The sequence below is a fragment of the Labrus bergylta genome, chromosome 17 (genome assembly GCF_963930695.1).
Source record: "Labrus bergylta chromosome 17, fLabBer1.1, whole genome shotgun sequence".
Lineage (NCBI taxonomy): Eukaryota > Metazoa > Chordata > Actinopteri > Labriformes > Labridae > Labrus > Labrus bergylta.
In genome coordinates, this window is record NC_089211.1 from 27,514,462 (window position 1) to 27,536,961 (window position 22,500).

Genomic DNA, 22,500 nt, shown 5'->3' on the forward strand with positions numbered 1-22,500 from the left:
TCACGTCACTGCTGCATTCACCCAATCAGAGTGACACCATGTCACTGCTGCATTCACCCAATCAGAGAGTGACACCACGTCGCTGCTGCATTCACCCAATCAGAGTGACACCACGTCGCTGCTGCATTCACCCAATCAGAGTGACACCACGTCACTGCTGCATTCACCCAATCAGAGTGACATCACGTCACTGCTGCATTCACCCAATCAGAGTGACATCACGTCACTGCTGCATTCACCCAATCAGAGTGACACCATGTCACTGCTGCATTCACCCAATCAGAGAGTGACACCACGTCACTGCTGCATTCACCCAATCAGAGAGTGACATCACGTCACTGCTGCATTCACCCAATCAGAGAGTGACATCACGTCACTGCTGCATTCACCCAATCAGAGAGTGACATCACGTCACTGCTGCATTCACCCAATCAGAGAGTGACATCACGTCACTGCTGCATTCACCCAATCAGAGAGTGACATCACGTCACTGCTGCATTCACCCAATCAGAGAGTGACACCATGTCACTGCTGCATTCACCCAATCAGAGAGTGACACCATGTCGCTGCTGCATTCACCCAATCAGAGAGTGACATCACGTCACTGCTGCATTCACCCAATCAGAGTGACACCACGTCACTGCTGCATTCACCCAATCAGAGAGTGACACCACGTCACTGCTGCATTCACCCAATCAGAGTGACATCACGTCACTGCTGCATTCACCCAATCAGAGTGACACCACGTCACTGCTGCATTCACCCAATCAGAGTGACATCACGTCACTGCTGCATTCACCCAATCAGAGAGTGACATCACGTCACTGCTGCATTCACCCAATCAGAGAGTGACATCACGTCACTGCTGCATTCACCCAATCAGAGAGTGACACCATGTCACTGCTGCATTCACCCAATCAGAGAGTGACACCACGTCACTGCTGCATTCACCCAATCAGAGAGTGACACCACGTCACTGCTGCATTCACCCAATCAGAGAGTGACATCACGTCACTGCTGCATTCACCCAATCAGAGAGTGACACCACGTCGCTGCTGCATTCACCCAATCAGAGAGTGACATCACGTCACTGCTGCATTCACCCAATCAGAGTGACACCACGTCACTGCTGCATTCACCCAACCAGAGTGACACCACGTCGCTGCTGCATTCACCCAATCAGAGAGTGACATCACGTCACTGCTGCATTCACCCAATCAGAGAGTGACATCACGTCACTGCTGCATTCACCCAATCAGAGTGACACCACGTCGCTGCTGCATTCACCCAATCAGAGAGTGACATCACGTCACTGCTGCATTCACCCAATCAGAGTGACACCACGTCACTGCTGCATTCACCCAACCAGAGTGACACCACGTCACTGCTGCATTCACCCAATCAGAGAGTGACACCATGTCGCTGCTGCATTCACCCAATCAGAGTGACATCACGTCGCTGCTGCATTCACCCAATCAGAGTGACACCACGTCGCTGCTGCATTCACCCAATCAGAGTGACACCACGTCGCTGCTGCATTCACCCAATCAGAGAGTGACACCACGTCACTGCTGCATTCACCCAATCAGAGAGTGACACCATGTCGCTGCTGCATTCACCCAATCAGAGTGACATCACGTCGCTGCTGCATTCACCCAATCAGAGTGACACCACGTCACTGCTGCATTCACCCAATCAGAGAGTGACACCACGTCACTGCTGCATTCACCCAATCAGAGTGACATCACGTCACTGCTGCATTCACCCAATCAGAGTGACACCATGTCGCTGCTGCATTCACCCAATCAGAGAGTGACATCACGTCACTGCTGCATTCACCCAATCAGAGTGACATCACGTCACTGCTGCATTCACCCAATCAGAGTGACACCATGTCGCTGCTGCATTCACCCAATCAGAGAGTGACATCACGTCACTGCTGCATTCACCCAATCAGAGTGACACCACGTCACTGCTGCATTCACCCAACCAGAGTGACACCACGTCGCTGCTGCATTCACCCAATCAGAGTGACACCACGTCGCTGCTGCATTCACCCAATCAGAGAGTGACATCACGTCACTGCTGCATTCACCCAATCAGAGTGACACCACGTCACTGCTGCATTCACCCAACCAGAGTGACACCACGTCGCTGCTGCATTCACCCAATCAGAGAGTGACACCACGTCACTGCTGCATTCACCCAATCAGAGAGTGACACCATGTCGCTGCTGCATTCACCCAATCAGAGTGACATCACGTCGCTGCTGCATTCACCCAATCAGAGTGACACCACGTCACTGCTGCATTCACCCAATCAGAGTGACACCACGTCGCTGCTGCATTCACCCAATCAGAGAGTGACACCACGTCACTGCTGCATTCACCCAATCAGAGAGTGACACCATGTCGCTGCTGCATTCACCCAATCAGAGTGACATCACGTCGCTGCTGCATTCACCCAATCAGAGTGACACCACGTCGCTGCTGCATTCACCCAATCAGAGTGACACCACGTCGCTGCTGCATTCACCCAATCAGAGAGTGACATCACGTCACTGCTGCATTCACCCAATCAGAGTGACACCATGTCGCTGCTGCATTCACCCAATCAGAGAGTGACACCATGTCGCTGCTGCATTCACCCAATCAGAGAGTGACACCACGTCACTGCTGCATTCACGCTGTCCTCCTACAGCGCCAAAACATCCAGCGTTCATCATTACGCACGAGTATATCTGCAATGTTTACATGTTTACATGTTTACATGTAAACATGCCGGAAAACCTTTGCTCCGCCCCCTCGTTTGTATGCTTCTTCATTCACGATCTGCTTTGCGTTTACATGTTTACATCTGTACATGTTTACATGTGTACACGTGTACATGTTTACATGTGTACATGTGTACATGTTTACATGTGTACATGTTTGCATGTGTACATGTTTACATGTGTACATGTTTGCATGTGTACATGTGTACATGTGTACATGTTTACATGTGTACATGTGTACATGTTTACATGTTTACATGTGTACATGTGTACATGTTTGCATGTGTACATGTGTACATGTGTACATGTTTGCATGTGTACATGTGTACATGTTTACATGTTTACATGTTTACATGTGTACATGTGTACATGTGTACATGTGTACATGTTTACATGTTTACAGGACCCACACTGTCTTCTTCATATTGTCAGAGTGCTCCCGTCAGTCATCATATTAGTAATCAAAGGTTTGATCAACGAACAAAAACGTTTGATTGTTGGTCGTTTCTTTCGTGGTAAACTCGGTCTGCTCTGTGACTCATTATGAGGATTTAGAGACCTAATGATGGTGTCAGAGATGACCTGACTTAATGTCCACACTTGAATTATTTACAGAATAAATACGTGCAGCTGATGAAGACATGCTGAGTGGAGGAGGTGAAATGTGTGAAGCCACCGCCGTGTCTCTGTGCGTCTTAACGCAGTCATCTTTATTAAAACTAAAAACCACACTTGATGATAAATGCTCGATATTTAAATATATGAATGAAATCTGTTGGCTCTGTGGTCTCTGTGTTAGTCTAATGTTTAACTCTACATCAGTGATTACATTAGTGTACACGTCCGGTCCTCTGAGGTCGTCTGGGATAATGACTTCATACATCGGGATTACATTTCACTGCACATCTGTATGAGCATGCAGACTTTTATTTATTTTTTTATGTTTATATATTGTCATAATGAAAAGTGACTTATCGGAAACGGCTCACTACATGAGTGATTATAGCCTAAATAAAACCATCAGTTTGAATGATTCTGATGACGTGGATCTGTCAGTAAAGTTTGATATTTAGTGTTAGAGACATCGATATGTATCTGCAGGTTTCAATTCACCACTTCACCGTCTGTGTCGATGATTTCCCATGACTCCAAAATGTACGTACGCCTGAGTCACAGTTTGCTTACTTTGCGTGAGAAAAGGCGTACGCCAGCTTCAGACCCTGTTTTGTGAGTACGCAACGGTTATAAATGAGACCCCAGGTCATGTGTGGTTGTTTTCAGGTGTGTTCCCCTGTATGACCTCCTCACTCACCTGTGTGGTTGTTTTCAGGTGGGGGCGATCCAGGCCAATGCTGTGGATGATGGTCAGTGGTCTCAGGGTCTCATCTCCGCTGTGAGTCTTTATTAATTTGATTCATGTTTTATTTCAATATTTAACCTTCAGAATAACCCATAATAACCTGGGACTTTTCAGGCTCGGATGGTTGCCGCGGCAACTAACAACCTGTGTGAGGCGGCTAACTCTGCGGTGCAGGGACACGCCAGCGAGGAGAAACTCATCTCCTCGGCCAAACAGGTCGCCGCCTCCACCGCCCAGCTGCTGGTCGCCTGTAAGGTCAAAGCGGACCAGGACTCACAGACCATGAAGAGACTACAGGTAACACACTGATACACAAATACACACTCACTAACACACACACACAAGCCCCGCTTCAACCACAGAACTAAGAGCTTCCTGTGGCCTCGAAATGTAAGAACCACACTTGGAGGAGGGGGGGAGCAATGGGCTCTCAGCTGCAGATGTAACACCCTGCTGTGACTGAGCTCTGCAGGGGCTGCATGTCTTATTGTTAGTTCCTGGTCTTTCAGAAAGTACAGAAGCCCTAGCAGGGTGAGGCTTAGTTTTCAGAGATTAACATCTTTACAGCCACAACAGGATTTCTCATCGTAAATATCAAACATGTTTAATGTAGATGCATCGTAAATATCAAACATGTTTAATGTAGATGGATAGTCCCCCGTCTGTTCCTGCAGGGGGCGCTGGAGTTCCATCGATGGCGGTCTCCATGCTGGAAATGCTGTCTCAGTCTAACTTTCAGTCAACCTAACGACAGGCTGAGAGCTGGAGCTGAGGCGGGTTTTAAACCATTTTCATTTCTGCTGTAAAAACAGGCTTTTTAGAATGAGTGTGTATGTGACTTCCTGTGCTTCTGCAGCCAGCCTCTAGTAGACACTTGAGGCACTGCAGGATTGTACTTCAGAATCGGCTTCATTTTTCAACACTGGAGGATGCTGCTTGGTCTCACCGCAGGAACATACAGCAACATCATTTTTAGAACAATCAGATTTGTGTGTTTGTTGACTTTGGTCTGAATGGAGGAAGCGGGGAATTATCTTGTAGTGTGTACCTTTAGTCTCTCTCTCTCTCTCTCTCTCTCTCTCTCTCTCTCTCTCTCCCCCTCCCTCTGTCTCTCTCTCCCTCCCCCTCTCTCTCTCCCTCTCCCCCTCTCTCTCCCTCTCTCTCTCCCTCTCTCTCCCTCCCCCTCTCTCTCCCTCTCTCTCTCCCTCTGTCCCCCTCTCTCTCCTCTCTCTCTCCCTCTCTCCCCCTCTCTCTCCCTCTCTCTCTCCCTCTCTCTCTCCCTCTGTCCCCCTCTCTCTCCCTCTCTCTCTCCCTCTCTCTCTCCCTCTCTCTCCCTCCCCCTCTCTCTCCCTCTGTCCCCCTCTCTCTCCTCTCTCTCTCCCTCTGTCCCCCTCTCTCTCCTCTCTCTCTCCCTCTCTCTCTCCCTCTCTCTCTCTCCTCTCTCTCTCCCTCTGTCCCCCTCTCTCTCCTCTCTCTCTCCCTCTCTCTCTCCCTCTCTCTCCCTCTCTCTCTCCCTCTCTCCCTCTCTCCCTCTCTCTCTCTTTCTGTGATGGGGTTCCCGTCTATGTTGGTATGTCCTCACACATCAGGCGTGTGTGTGCAGCTCATGTTCTCTGATCCAATCAGCAGCAGCTTATCTGTGTCTCTTCTGGTCCTGCAGCTGCTGCTCTCTAATTCCCCCACATTCATGAGTGGAAACAATCCACAGACAGAAACACTACACCTGACCTATTTAATGTTAGCATGATGCTGTGCTCAGTGTTTGTGAGGAAACAGAGCAACACACAATCACTGATTGTAAATGATCACACACACACACACACACACACACACACACACACACACACACACAGACACACACACGAGAGGAGATGCTCCTGCCTGGACTGGTTTAATAAACACAAAGTTTGTTAAAGGTCCGGACGTTCATCATGTGTACTTACCTCCTCCTCCTCCTCTGTGAAGAAGGCTGCACATTTCTGTCTGAAAACAGAATAGATATCTAACTGTCTCTCAATGTGTGTGTGTGTGTGTGTGTGTGTGTGTGTGTGTGTGTGTGTGTGTGTGTGTGTGTGTGTGTGTGTGTGTGTGTGTGTGTGTGTGTGTGTGTGTGTGTGTCTGGGCGTGTGCAGGCTGCAGGTAACGCGGTGAAGCGAGCATCTGATAATCTGGTGAAAGCGGCTCAGAAAGCAGCGTTTGACGCTCAGGACGACCAGGCGGTGGTGGTGAAGAGTAAGATGGTGGGAGGCATCGCACAGGTGAGTCACAGCACAGGTACAGATGAGTCCCAGGTACAGATGAGTCACAGGTACAGATGAGTCAGAGCACAGGTACAGATGAGTCACAGGTACAGATGAGTCACAGGTACAGGTACAGATGAGTCACAGGTACAGATGAGTCACAGGTACAGGTACAGGTACAGATGAGTCACAGGTACAGGTACAGATGAGTCACAGGTACAGATGAGTCACAGGTACAGGTACAGATGAGTCACAGGTACAGATGAGTCACAGGTACAGGTACAGATGAGTCACAGGTACAGATGAGTCACAGGTACAGGTACAGATGAGTCACAGGTACAGATGAGTCACAGGTACAGATGAGTCAGAGTACTGGTACAGATCAGTCACAGGTACAGATGAGTCACAGATACAGCTGAGTCAGAGCACAGGTACAGATGAGTCACAGGTACAGGTACAGATGAGTCTCAGGTACAGATGAGACACAGGTACAGATGAGACACAGGTACAGATGAGACACAGGTACAGATGAGTCACAGGTACAGATGAGTCTCAGGTACAGATGAGTCAGAGTACTGGTACAGATGAGTCAGAGTACTGGTACAGATCAGTCACAGGTACAGATGAGTCACAGATACAGCTGAGTCAGAGCACAGGTACAGATGAGTCACAGGTACAGGTACAGATGAGTCTCAGGTACAGATGAGACACAGGTACAGATGAGTCACAGGTACAGATGAGTTTCAGGTATAGATGAGTCTCAGGTACAGATGAGTCACAGGTACAGATGAGTCACAGGTACAGATGAGTCACAGGTACAGATGAGTCACAGGTACAGATGAGTTTCAGGTATAGATGAGTCTCAGGTACAGATGAGTCACAGGTACAGATGAGTCACAGGTACAGGTACAGATGAGTCACATGTACAGATGAGTCACAGTTACAGATGAATCACAGGTACAGATGAAACGCAGGTACAGGAACAGATGAGGTACAGATGAGTCACAGTTACAGATGAGTCACAGGTACAGATGAGTCACAGGTACAGATGAGTCACAGGTACAGATGAGTCACAGTTACAGATGAGTCACAGGTACAGATGAGTCAGAGGTACAGATGAGTCAGAGGTACAGATGAGTCATATCTACAGATGAGTCAGAGCACAGGTACAGATGAGTCACAGGTACAGATGAGTCAGAGCACAGGTACAGATGAGTCACAGGTACAGGCGACTCACTCAGCATATTAGTTATCAGGCCTGCTTGTGGTACCTACGGTCTCTAGATGTACTATGGGAGATAGAGCCGTCAGTTATCAGGTCTGCCCGTTGTACCTACGGTCATATTACGGTGTGTTTACAGTGTGTGTGTGTGTGTGTGTGTGTGTGTGTGTGTGTGTGTTTGTTTCAGATCATCGCGGCGCAGGAGGAGATGCTCAGGAAAGAGCGGGAGCTGGATGAGGCGAGGAAGAAGCTTGCGATGATCCGACAGCAGCAATACAAGTTTCTCCCGTCTGAGTTGAGAGAGGACGGACAGGAGCAGTGACACACCTGACTCACCTGTGTACACCTGAAACATACCTATGCCTTATTAAGATATATCTGTGCTTTCATTATATATGATCATTTAATATAAATATCTATCTGTCTGTTTCTCTTTAGTTTCTGCTGCCTTCCTGTTAGAACGGCTGCACTCTCTTTCTATGCAAACTTCATCTGCAGACGATGTTTCACTGTCTGATCACCATGTTTTAGTGTCTGATAACCATGTTTCAGTGTCTGAATGCCATGTTTCAGTGTCTGAATATGTTGAGAGAGACTCTGTGTTCCTGTTAAAGTCATGATGTTCAGTTTAAATCTGAAAAAAGGACAAAATAATGTGTAAAGTTTAGATTTGGAACTCTGCGTCAGAACAAATCATATTAAATTCCTTATTTTTATAAAGACGAGCTGTTTTTAAATGTTTGTTGGAGTCAGCAGCAGATGAGATTTTTACAGCTGTTTGTTGAATATGATGAAGCCATATATTTAACATCTGTTTATTTGGTGCTCTGCGTGTGCAAATGTTAGCGGCTAACCCTTCATTCTCTGTCTGCTGAGTGCAAGATGTTTCTGTTCCAGGTTAGTTTGTGTTCAGCAGATTCAATGGACCCAAAGAAACTCTGTTTTTTCACACTTTAACGTTTATAAAGTGCCTGTAATCTCACACACACACACGCTCACTCTGTTTCTAACGCTGCTGATCAGCTGTACATCGTCACTGTATCAGAGATTTATATCAATAAAGTTTTCAGTCAAACTTTTCTGTTCATCATGTCATGACTCCTGTATTTGCATATCTGCACTGGCTCCCTATAAAATCTGGATGAGAATTTAAAATCCTTCTTCTCACTTACAAAGCTCTAAATGGTCAGTCAACGACTTATCTTAAAGAGCTACTAGGGCCGTAGTGATGTATCAGTTCTGCTCATGGTACCTACAGTCTCTAAATGTGCTATGGGAGGTAGAGCTTTCAGTTATCAGGACTGCTCGTGGTACCTACAGTCTCTAAATGTGCTATGGGAGGTAGAGCTTTCAGTTATCAGGACTGCTCATGGTACCTACAGTCTCTAAATGTACTATGGGAGGTAGAGCTTTCAGTTATCAGGACTGCTCGTGGTACCTACAGTCTCTAAATTTACTATGGGAGGTAGAGCCTTCAGTTATCAGGACTGCTCGTGGTACCTACAGTCTCTAAATTTACTATGGGAGGTAGAGCCTTCACTTATCAAGCCTGCTCGTGGTACCAACAGTCTCTAAATGTGCTATGGGAGGTAGAGCTTTCAGTCATCAGGCCTGCTCGTGGTACGGTCTCTAAATGTACTATGGGAAGTAGAGCCTTCAGTTTTCAAGCCTGCTCGTGGTACCTACATTTTCTAAATATACTATGGGAGGTAGAGCCTTCAGTTATCAGGTCTGCTCGTGGTACCTACGATCTCTAAATGCCTACAGTCTCTAAATGTACTATGGGAGATAGAGCCTTCAGTTATCAGGCCTGTCCTGGTACCTACAGTTTCTAAATGTACTATGGGAGGTATAGCCTTCACTTATCAAGCCTGCTCGTGGTACCAACAGTCTCTAAATGTACTATGGGAGGTAGAGCCTTCACTTATCAAGCCTGCTCGTGGTACCAACAGTCTCTAAATGTGCTATGGGAGGTAGAGCTTTCAGTCATCAGGCCTGCTCGTGGTACAGTCTCTAAATGTACTATGGGAGGTAGAGCTTTCAGTCATCAGGCCTGCTCGTGGTACAGTCTCTAAATGTACTATGGGAGGTAGAGCCTTCAGTCATCAGGACTGCTCGTGGTACCTACAGTCTCTAAATGTACTATTGGCGGTAGAGCCTTCAGTTATCAGGCCTGCTTGTGGTACGGTCTCTAAATGTACTATGGGAGGTAGAGCCTTCACTTATCAAGCCTGCTCGTGGTACCAACAGTCTCTAAATGTGCTATGGGAGGTAGAGCTTTCAGTCATCAGGCCTGCTCGTGGTACGGTCTCTAAATGTACTATGGGAAGTAGAGCCTTCAGTTTTCAAGCCTGCTCGTGGTACCTACATTTTCTAAATATACTATGGGAGGTAGATCCTTCAGTTATCAGGCCTGCTTGTGGTACAGTCTCTAAATGTACTTTGGGAGGTAGAGCCTTCAGTTATCAGGCCTGCTCGTGGTACCTACATTTTCTAAATATACTATGGGAGGTAAATCCTTCAGTTATCAGGTCTGCTCGTGGTACCTACGATCTCTAAATGCCTACAGTCTCTAAATGTACTTTGGGAGGTAGAGCCTTCAGTTATCAGGCCTGTCCTGGTACCTACAGTTTCTAAATGTACTATGGGAGGTATAGCCTTCACTTATCAAGCCTGCTCGTGGTACCAACAGTCTCTAAATGTGCTATGGGAGGTAGAGCTTTCAGTCATCAGGCCTGCTCGTGGTACAGTCTCTAAATGTACTATGGGAGGTAGAGCTTTCAGTCATCAGGCCTGCTCGTGGTACAGTCTCTAAATGTACTATGGGAGGTAGAGCCTTCAGTCATCAGGACTGCTCGTGGTACCTACAGTCTCTAAATGTACTATTGGCGGTAGAGCCTTCAGTTATCAGGCCTGCTTGTGGTACGGTCTCTAAATGTACTATGGGAGGTAGAGCCTTCAGTTTTCAAGCCTGCTCGTGGTACCTACAGTCTCTAAATGTGCTATGGGAGGTAGAGCTTTCAGTTATCAGGCCTGCTTGTGGTACAGTATCTAAATTTACTATGGGAGGTAGAGCCTTCAGTTATCAGGACTGCCCGTGGTACCTACAGTCTCTAAATGTACTATGGGAGGTAGAGCCTTCACTTATCAAGCCTGCTCGTGGTACCAACAGTCTCTAAATGTGCTATGGGAGGTAGAGCTTTCAGTCATCAGGCCTGCTCGTGGTACGGTCTCTAAATGTACTATGGGAAGTAGAGCCTTCAGTTTTCAAGCCTGCTCGTGGTATCTACATTTTCTAAATATACTATGGGAGGTAGATCCTTCAGTTATCAGGCCTGCTTGTGGTACAGTCTCTAAATGTACTTTGGGAGGTAGAGCCTTCAGTTAGCAGACCTGCTCGTGGTACGTACGGTCTCTAAATGCCTACAGTCTCTAAATGTACTATGGGAGATAGAGCCTTCAGTTATCAGGCCTGCTCCTGGTACCTACAGTTTCTAAATGTACTTTGGGAGGTAGAGCCTTCAGTTATCAGGCCTGCTCGTGGTACAGTCTCTAAATGTACTTTGGGAGGTAGAGCCTTCAGTTTTCAAGCCTGCTCGTGGTACCTACATTTTCTAAATATACTATGGGAGGTAAATCCTTCAGTTATCAGGTCTGCTCGTGGTACCTACGATCTCTAAATGCCTACAGTCTCTAAATGTACTTTGGGAGGTAGAGCCTTCAGTTAGCAGACCTGCTCGTGGTACGTACAGTCTCTAAATGTACTATGGGAGGTAGAGCCTTCAGTTATCAGGCCTGCTCGTGGTACAGTCTCTAAATGTACTATGGGAGGTAGAGCCTTCAGTTATCAGGCCTGCTCGTGGTACAGTCTCTAAATGTACTATGGCAGGTAGAGCCTTCACTTATCAAGCCTGCTCGTGGTACCAACAGTCTCTAAATGTGCTATGGGAGGTAGAGCTTTCAGTCATCAGGCCTGCTCGTGGTACAGTCTCTAAATGTACTTTGGGAGGTAGAGCCTTCAGTTATCAGGCCTGCTCGTGGTACAGTATCTAAATGTACTATAGGAGTTAGAGCCTTCAGTTATCAGGCCTGCTCCTGGTACCTACAGTTTCTAAATATACCATGGGAGGTAGACCCTTCAGTTATCAGGTCTGCTCGTGGTACAGTCTCTAAATGTACTATGGGAGATAGAGCCTTCAGTTATCAGGCTTGCTCATGGTACGGTCTCTAAATGTACTATGAGAGGTAGAGCCTTCAGTTATCAGACCTGCTTGTGGTACAGTCTCTAAATGTACTATGGGAGGTAGAGCCTTCAGTTAGCAGACCTGCTTGTGGTACCTACGGTCTCTAAATGTATTATAGGAGGTAAAGCCTTCAGTTATCAGGCCTGCTCGTGGTACAGTCTCTGAATGTACTATGGGAGGTAGAGCCTTCAGTTATCAGGTCTTCTCGTGGTACCTACGATCTCTAAATGCCTATGGTCTCTAAATGTACTATGGGAGGTAGAGCCTTCAGTTATCAGGACTGCTCGTCGTACCTACGGTCTCTAAATGTACTATGGGAGGTAGAGCCTTCAGTTATCAGGACTGCTCGTCGTACCTACGGTCTCTAAATGTATTATGGCAGGTAGAGCCTTCAGTTATCAGGCCTGCTCGTGGTACAGTCTATAAATGTACTATTGGAGGTCGAGCCTTCAGTTTTCAGGCCTGCTTGTGGTACCTACAATCTCTAAATGTACTATGGGAGGTAGAGCCTTCAGTTATCCTGCTCGTGGTACCTACAGTCTCTAAATGTACTATGGGAGGTAGAACCTTCAGTTATCAGGCCTGCTCGTGGTACAGTCTATAAATGTACTATGGGAGGTCGAGCCTTCAGTTTTCAGGCCTGCTTGTGGTACCTACGATCTCTAAATGTACTATGGGAGGTAGAGCCTTCAGTTATCCTGCTCGTGGTACCTACAGTCTCTAAATGTACTATGGGAGGTAGAACCTTCAGTTATCAGGACTGCTCATAAAAATGTTCTTTTCTTCCTCACCTGTCTGATAAATTAATGTTTCTTTACCTCCTCTTCCTCACCTGTCTGATAAATAAATGTTTCTTTCTCCTTTTCCTCTCCTGTCTGATAAATAAATGTTTCTTTATCTCCTCTTCCTCACCTGTCTGATAAATAAATGTTTCTTTCGCTCCTTTTCCTCTCCTGTCTGATAAATAAATGTTGAGTCTTTAAGTCTTCATGACTCTTAGATCGTGCGTATCATTATAATAAGAGATTGTTTCATTTTAAAATGTGTGCTATCTAAAAGTGTTGAAGGAGTCACATTTTGTGGACTTGAATGTAAATCTGTTAATGACTCGTTAGTGTTATGGAGGCGTGGTTATAGTCCTATCTCGGACTGTGGGGGAGGAGCCTAATGTGAGATTTGTCATGGGGACCAGGTAAATCCTGGAGAGGGCCCTGAGTATGAATACAAGTTTCATGTTTACATCAATACAAGCACATACATTTGTTATCAGTGTATATTTATATTTAATTAAAATATATCAATATATTTGAATTCTTCTACCTTTGTAGTATCCTGCAGGTGGATAACATGACGTTATGTAAACAGACCTGATTTATTCCCGCACGTCACGCGCGCTCTGGCCCCTCGTGCTGCCTAAATATGGGAACGTCCTCGCGCAGATTCACTGTGAAAAAAAGTGTGAGCTCGTGCAGCTGCTGCTCCATCCTTCGACCCTTCACACACACACAGACACCGAGCGGTGCTCCACTCTCAGTCCGGACCAGCAGCCTCTTTCTCCCGCTGTGAGTATCCCAAAGCCGCGCCACCATGGAGGCCATCAAGAAGAAGATGCAGATGTTAAAGCTGGACAAGGAGAACGCCATAGACCGAGCCGAGCAGGCCGAGGGAGACAAAAAGGGGGCCGAGGACAAGTGCAAACAGGTAAAACATCATCCAACACCTGAACTTTGATTGAAGAGAGTTAGTCACTTTAAGCAGGTGAGATACTAGAGGCGAACGAGTGCAAGGTAAAACGGCTCCAACACTTGTAGTAATTTATAAAAAAAGGTTTGTCAGTCACTTTGAGCAGCTGAGATATTAACAGGTAAACATCAGAACCTTATAACTATGAACAGGTGTTTTAATAACAGACAGGTGCAGATCCAACAAACAGCTGTAACCTCACAGTCTCTTTAAAAAGGTGTTTAATTAAAAGACAACTTCTTTGAACTCTTAATCAGGTGAAAAGATGTGATGACTCATCTAAAACAGTGTTTTTAATGCTTAGAATTTTTATTATTTTAATGATGAAAATTACAAGGGGATGAAAACACCTGAAGAGAACTCTGGAGGTTCAGAGTTTCAAAAAAGATTTCCTGCAGGATGGATCAGCTGATCCTGGAGTTTAAAGTGAGACTGTTCATGTGAAATAATATCAATAATTTAAATAATATGACTGACGTAAAATGAGTAGTGTATGATATTGTATAATAATGTGAACTAGTGTTCAGTGGAGATGGAATAATGTGGCGTGCCATCCTTGTGTCTGTTTATTTGAATGTTGAACTGATGATGAAGACGAGGAGACGTTCTGCTGGACTTTGACCATAAATAGAGTTTGTGTTGATCTCTGAGACTCCACTTTATCCACAGCTGCTTTAATGAGCTCGAAATATCTCAAAGACACTGTGTGTGTGTCGGGGGGGGGGGGGGGGGGGGGGTGTAGGGTTGAGACACAACTGGTGAGACACACCATGGGGGGGGGGGGGGGGGGTCACTCAAATCCCGTGATTTATTCACAACATGTTCAAACCTTTTCTAACAAAAACAGACTCAACACGATCAGACTCATTCACTAATAAATAAATACTCCACCCCCCCCCCCCCAGTTACTGATAACTGAAGGCTCTACCTCTACCTCCCATAGTACATTTAGAGATTGTACCACAAGCAGGCCTGATAACTGAAGGCTCTACCTCCCATAGTACATTTAGAGACTGTACCACAAGCAGGCCTGATAACTGAAGGCTCTATCTCCCATGGTACATTTAGAGCAGGTCTGATAACTGAAGGCTCTACCTCCCATGGTACATTTAGAGACTGTACCACAAGCAGGCCTGATAACTGAAGGCTCTATCTCCCATGGTACATTTAGAGACCTTAGGTACCAAGAGCAGGTCTGATAACTGAAGGCTCTACCTCCCATGGTACATTTAGAGACCTTAGGTACCACGAGCAGGCCTGATAACTGAAGGCTCTACCTCTACCTAACCCCCCAGGTCTATTTCTGCCCAGCCTTCTCTGAATTGTTGTCACAAAGACAGTTGGGGCTTCAATTCCCTCAGTGTTGTCTGCAGGATCAGGAGCGTCGGCTATTTGTGACCCAGAGGCCTTACATGGAGACAGACTGTCACAGTAATATGAATGCACATTTGTCCCGCACATTGTAGTGAGGCTGCATCATTAACTGTGCTCTTTTTATAGTCTGCAGCCTGTTGTTGAAATGTTAACAACTGAAACAACCTCTGGAAAGCAGCCACAGCATCACAAAGAGCCGAGTCCAAGTCCAATGAACCAGAAAACGCTCAGCGATCCCTCACACTCAGAGTCTGTTAAATAAAAAGGTTATCCCTGTAGAGAGCATGAATAATCACAACTATCAGCCTATCAGATCATTTAGATCAGATCATCACACCTGAGGGGGAAATACTCATTTGATTTCTGCATGAATGATAATGAACCAGAGACCACAGAATATCCGACATAATGAAGATCATACCGGATCAGACTGTTTAAGAAACACTTTATGAGATTAAAAGAGCAAACACCAGGTGAGACACAAACCACGTGAGACACATACCAGGTGAGACACATACCAGGTGAGACAGACACCAGTTGAGACAGACACCAGGTGAGACACACACCAGTTAAGACAGACACCAGGTGAGACACACACCAGGTGAGACAGACACCAGTTGAGACAGACACCAGTTGAGACAGACACCATGTGAGACAGACACCAGGTGAGACACACACCAGTTGAGACAGACACCAGTTGAGACAGACACCAGTTGAGACACACACCAGTTGAGACAGACACCAGTTAAGACAGACAACAGGTGAGACAGACACCAGTTGAGACACACACCAGGTGAGACAGATACCAGTTGAGACACACACCAGTTGAGACAGACACCAGTTGAGACAGACAACAGGTGAGACAGACACACACCAGTTGAGACAGACACTATGTGAGACAGACACCAGTTGAGACAGACACCAGTTGAGACAGACAACAGGTGAGATAGACACCAGGTGAGACACACACCAGGTGAGACAGACACCAGTTGAGACAGACACCATGTGAGACAGACACCATGTGAGACAGACACCAGGTGAGACACACACCAGTTGAGACACACACCAGTTGAGACAGACACCAGGTGAGACAGACACCATGTGAGACAGACACCAGTTGAGACAGACACCAGGTGAGACACACACCAGTTGAGACAGACAACAGGTGAGACAGACACCAGGTGAGACAGACACCAGGTGAGACAGACACCAGTTGAGACAGACACCATGTGAGACAGACACCATGTGAGACAGACACCAGGTGAGACACACACCAGTTGAGACAGACACCAGGTGAGACAGACACCATGTGAGACAGACACCAGTTGAGACAGACACCAGGTGAGACACACACCAGTTGAGACAGACAACAGGTGAGACAGACACCAGGTGAGACACACACCAGGTGAGACAGACACCAGTTGAGACAGACACCATGTGAGACAGACACCATGTGAGACAGACACCAGGTGAGACAGACACCAGGTGAGACACACACCAGTTGAGACACACACCATGTGAGACAGACACCAGTTGAGACAGACACCATGTGAGACAGGCACCAGGTGAGACAGACACCAGGTGAGACACACACCAGTTGAGACACACACCATGTGAGACAGACACCAGTTGAGACAGACACCAGTTGAGACAGGCACCAGGTGAGACAGACACCAGGTGAGACACACACCAGTTGAGACACACACCATGTGAGACAGACACCATGTGAGACAGACACCAGTTGAGACAGACACCAGGTGAGACACACACCAGTTGAGACACACACCAGGTGAGACAGACACCATGTGAGACAGACACCAGGTGAGACAGACACCAGGTGAGACACACACCATGTGAGACAGACACCAGGTGAGACACACACCAGTTGAGACACACACCAGTTGAGACAGACACCAGTTGAGACAGACACCATGTGAGACAGACACCAGGTGAGACAGACACCAGGTGAGACACACACCAGTTGAGACACACACCAGGTGAGACAGACACCATGTGAGACAGGCACCAGGTGAGACAGACACCAGTTGAGACAGACACCAGTTGAGACACACACCAGTTGAGACACACACCATGTGAGACAGGCACCAGGTGAGACAGACACCATGTGAGACACACACCAGTTGAGACACACACCAGGTGAGACAGACACCATGTGAGACAGGCACCAGGTGAGACAGACACCAGTTGAGACACACACCAGTTGAGACAGACACCAGTTGAGACAGACACCATGTGAGACAGGCACCAGGTGAGACAGACACCAGTTGAGACAGACACCAGTTGAGACACACACCAGTTGAGACAGACACCATGTGAGACAGGCACCAGGTGAGACAGACACCAGGTGAGACACACACCAGGTGAGACAGACACCATGTGAGACAGGCACCAGGTGAGACAGACACCAGGTGAGACACACACCAGGTGAGACAGACACCATGTGAGACAGACACCAGGTGAGACACACACCAGGTGAGACAGACACCATGTGAGACAGGCACCAGGTGAGACAGACACCAGGTGAGACACACACCAGTTGAGACACACACCATGTGAGACAGACACCATGTGAGACAGACACCAGTTGAGACAGACACCAGGTGAGACACACACCAGTTGAGACACACACCAGGTGAGACAGACACCATGTGAGACAGACACCAGGTGAGACAGACACCAGGTGAGACACACACCATGTGAGACAGACACCAGGTGAGACACACACCAGTTGAGACACACACCAGTTGAGACAGACACCAGTTGAGACAGACACCATGTGAGACAGACACCAGGTGAGACAGACACCAGGTGAGACACACACCAGTTGAGACACACACCAGGTGAGACAGACACCATGTGAGACAGGCACCAGGTGAGACAGACACCAGTTGAGACAGACACCAGTTGAGACACACACCAGTTGAGACACACACCATGTGAGACAGGCACCAGGTGAGACAGACACCATGTGAGACACACACCAGTTGAGACACACACCAGGTGAGACAGACACCATGTGAGACAGGCACCAGGTGAGACAGACACCAGTTGAGACACACACCAGTTGAGACAGACACCAGTTGAGACAGACACCATGTGAGACAGGCACCAGGTGAGACAGACACCAGTTGAGACAGACACCAGTTGAGACACACACCAGTTGAGACAGACACCATGTGAGACAGGCACCAGGTGAGACAGACACCAGGTGAGACACACACCAGTTGAGACACACACCATGTGAGACAGACACCATGTGAGACAGACACCAGTTGAGACAGACACCATGTGAGACAGGCACCAGGTGAGACAGACACCAGGTGAGACAGACACCATGTGAGACAGACACCAGGTGAGACAGACACCAGGTGAGACACACACCAGTTGAGACACACACCAGTTGAGACAGACACCAGGTGAGACAGACACCAGGTGAGACACACACCATGTGAGACAGACACCAGTTGAGACAGACACCATGTGAGACAGGCACCATGTGAGACAGACACCAGGTGAGACACACACCAGTTGAGACACACACCAGGTGAGACAGACACCAGGTGAGACAGGCACCAGGTGAGACAGACACCAGGTGAGACACACACCAGTTGAGACACACACCAGTTGAGACACACACCATGTGAGACAGACACCAGTTGAGACAGACACCAGGTGAGACACACACCAGTTAAGACAGACACCAGGTGAGACACACACCAGGTGAGACAGACACCAGTTGAGACAGACACCAGTTGAGACACACACCAGTTGAGACAGACACCAGTTAAGACAGACAACAGGTGAGACAGACACCAGTTGAGACACACACCAGGTGAGACAGATACCAGTTGAGACACACACCAGTTGAGACAGACACCAGTTGAGACAGACAACAGGTGAGACAGACACCAGTTGAGACACACACCAGTTGAGACAGACACTATGTGACACACACACCAGTTGAGACAGACACCAGTTGAGACACACACCAGTTGAGACAGACACTATGTGAGACAGACACCAGTTGAGACAGACACCAGTTGAGACAGACAACAGGTGAGACAGACACCAGGTGAGACACACACCAGGTGAGACAGACACCAGTTGAGACAGACACCATGTGAGACAGACACCATGTGAGACAGACACCAGGTGAGACAGACACCAGGTGAGACACACACCAGTTGAGACACACACCAGTTGAGACAGACACCAGGTGAGACAGACACCATGTGAGACAGACACCAGTTGAGACAGACACCAGGTGAGACACACACCAGTTGAGACACACACCAGGTGAGACAGACACCAGGTGAGACAGGCACCAGGTGAGACAGACACCATGTGAGACAGGCACCAGGTGAGACACACACCAGGTAAGACAGGCACCAGGTGAGACAGACACCAGGTGAGACACACACCAGTTGAGACACACACCATGTGAGACAGACACCAGTTGAGACAGACACCATGTGAGACAGGCACCAGGTGAGACAGACACCAGGTGAGACACACACCAGTTGAGACACACACCATGTGAGACAGACACCATGTGAGACAGACACCAGTTGAGACAGACACCAGGTGAGACACACACCAGTTGAGACACACACCAGGTGAGACAGACACCATGTGAGACAGGCACCAGGTGAGACAGACACCAGGTGAGACACACACCAGTTGAGACACACACCATGTGAGACAGACACCATGTGAGACAGACACCAGTTGAGACAGACACCAGGTGAGACACACACCAGTTGAGACACACACCAGGTGAGACAGACACCATGTGAGACAGACACCAGGTGAGACAGACACCAGGTGAGACACACACCATGTGAGACAGGCACCAGGTGAGACAGACACCATGTGAGACACACACCAGTTGAGACACACACCAGGTGAGACAGACACCATGTGAGACAGGCACCAGGTGAGACAGACACCAGTTGAGACACACACCAGTTGAGACAGACACCAGTTGAGACAGACACCATGTGAGACAGGCACCATGTGAGACAGACACCAGTTGAGACAGACACCAGTTGAGACACACACCAGTTGAGACAGACACCATGTGAGACAGGCACCAGGTGAGACAGACACCAGGTGAGACACACACCAGGTGAGACAGACACCATGTGAGACAGGCACCAGGTGAGACAGACACCAGGTGAGACACACACCAGTTGAGACACACACCATGTGAGACAGACACCATGGGAGACAGACACCAGTTGAGACAGACACCAGGTGAGACACACACCAGTTGAGACACACACCAGGTGAGACAGACACCATGTGAGACAGACACCAGGTGAGACAGACACCAGGTGAGACACACACCATGTGAGACAGACACCAGTTGAGACACACACCAGTTGAGACACACACCAGTTGAGACAGACACCAGTTGAGACAGACACCATGTGAGACAGACACCAGGTGAGACAGACACCAGTTGAGACAGACACCATGTGAGACAGGCACCAGGTGAGACAGACACCAGGTGAGACAGACACCAGTTGAGACAGACACCATGTGAGACAGGCACCAGGTGAGACAGACACCATGTGAGACAGACACCATGTGAGACAGACACCAGGTGAGACAGACACCAGGTGAGACACACACCAGTTGAGACACACACCATGTGAGACAGACACCATGTGAGACAGACACCAGTTGAGACACACACCAGGTGAGACAGACACCATGTGAGACAGGCACCAGGTGAGACAGACACCAGGTGAGACACACACCAGTTGAGACAGACACCAGGTGAGACAGGCACCAGGTGAGACAGACACCATGTGAGACAGACACCATGTGAGACAGACACCAGGTGAGACAGACACCAGGTGAGACACACACCAGTTGAGACACACACCAGTTGAGACAGACACCAGGTGAGACAGACACCAGGTGAGACACACACCATGTGAGACAGACACCAGTTGAGACAGACACCAGGTGAGACACACACCAGTTGAGACACACACCAGGTGAGACAGACACCATGTGAGACAGGCACCAGGTGAGACAGACACCAGGTGAGACACACACCATGTGAGACAGACACCAGTTGAGACAGACACCAGGTGAGACACACACCAGGTGAGACACACACCATGTGAGACAGACACCATGTGAGACAGGCAGCAGGTGAGACAGATACCAGGTGAGACACACACCATGTGAGACAGACACCAGTTGAGACAGACACCATGTGAGACAGGCACCAGGTGAGACAGACACCATGTGAGACAGACACCAGGTGAGACACACACCAGTTGAGACACACACCATGTGAGACAGACACCAGGTGAGACAGACACCAGGTGAGACACACACCAGTTGAGACACACACCATGTGAGACAGACACCATGTGAGACAGGCACCAGGTGAGACAGACACCAGTTGAGACACACACCAGTTGAGACAGACACCATGTGAGACAGACACCAGTTGAGACACACACCAGTTGAGACAGACACCAGGTGAGACACACACCATGTGAGACAGACACCATGTGAGACAGGCACCAGGTGAGACAGATACCAGGTGAGACACACACCATGTGAGACAGACACCAGTTGAGACAGACACCATGTGAGACAGGCACCAGGTGAGACAGACACCATGTGAGACAGACACCAGGTGAGACACACACCAGTTGAGACACACACCATGTGAGACAGGCACCAGGTGAGACAGACACCAGGTGAGACACACACCAGTTGAGACACACACCAGGTGAGACAGACACCAGTTGAGACACACACCAGTTGAGACAGACACCATGTGAGACAGACACCAGGTGAGACAGACACCAGGTGAGACAGACACCAGTTGAGACACACACCAGTTGAGACAAACACCATGTGAGCCAGGCACCAGGTGAGACAGACACCAGGTGAGACAGACACCAGGTGAGACAGGCACCAGGTGAGACAGACACCAGGTGAGACAGACACCAGTTGAGACACACACCAGGTGAGACAGACACCATGTGAGACAGGCACCAGGTGAGACAGGCACCAGGTGAGACAGACACCAGTTGAGACACACACCAGGTGAGACAGACACCATGTGAGACAGGCACCAGGTGAGACAGACACCAGGTGAGACAGACACCAGGTGAGACAGGCACCAGGTGAGACAGACACCAGGTGAGACAGACACCAGTTGAGACACACACCAGGTGAGACAGACACCATGTGAGACAGGCACCAGGTGAGACAGACACCAGGTGAGACAGACACCAGGTGAGACAGACACCAGTTGAGACACACACCAGGTGAGACAGACACCAGGTGAGACAGACACCAGGTGAGACAGACACTATGTGAGACACACACCTGTCCTGTAACAAATCTGCAGGTTTAGACCGTACCCTGTGTTTTATTGAATGTTGTGCAAAAAGATTCAAATATTAATAATTATAAAACTAAAATCTTAAAGATGGAGAGATCAACTCTACCATCAAACTCTAAAAATAAAAAAAAGGTTACAGTGA

At 48.2% G+C, this 22,500-nt stretch overlaps 2 protein-coding genes across 3 annotated transcripts in view; both read left to right on the forward strand.

Annotated features, from left to right (window-relative positions):
* The window catches only part of tln1 (talin 1), a 48,612-nt gene extending 39,938 nt beyond the window's left edge, over nucleotides 1–8,674 (forward strand). Inside the window, 4 exon segments of the mRNA XM_065965298.1 lie at nucleotides 4,104–4,166; nucleotides 4,248–4,430; nucleotides 6,266–6,391; nucleotides 7,783–8,674. Coding sequence (XP_065821370.1) covers nucleotides 4,104–4,166; nucleotides 4,248–4,430; nucleotides 6,266–6,391; nucleotides 7,783–7,917 — 507 coding nt within the window. The 3' untranslated portion in view covers nucleotides 7,918–8,674.
* Nucleotides 8,675–13,278: 4,604 nt separating this feature from the next.
* The window catches only part of tpm2 (tropomyosin 2 (beta)), a 35,165-nt gene continuing 25,943 nt past the window's right edge, over nucleotides 13,279–22,500 (forward strand). Inside the window, exon 1 of one of the 2 annotated variants that reach the window (XM_065965555.1) lies at nucleotides 13,279–13,540. In XM_065965555.1, coding sequence (XP_065821627.1) covers nucleotides 13,427–13,540 — 114 coding nt within the window. In that variant the 5' untranslated portion in view covers nucleotides 13,279–13,426. The remainder of the gene's footprint in view (nucleotides 13,541–22,500) is intronic. The other variant, XM_065965554.1, reaches the window with a different exon arrangement.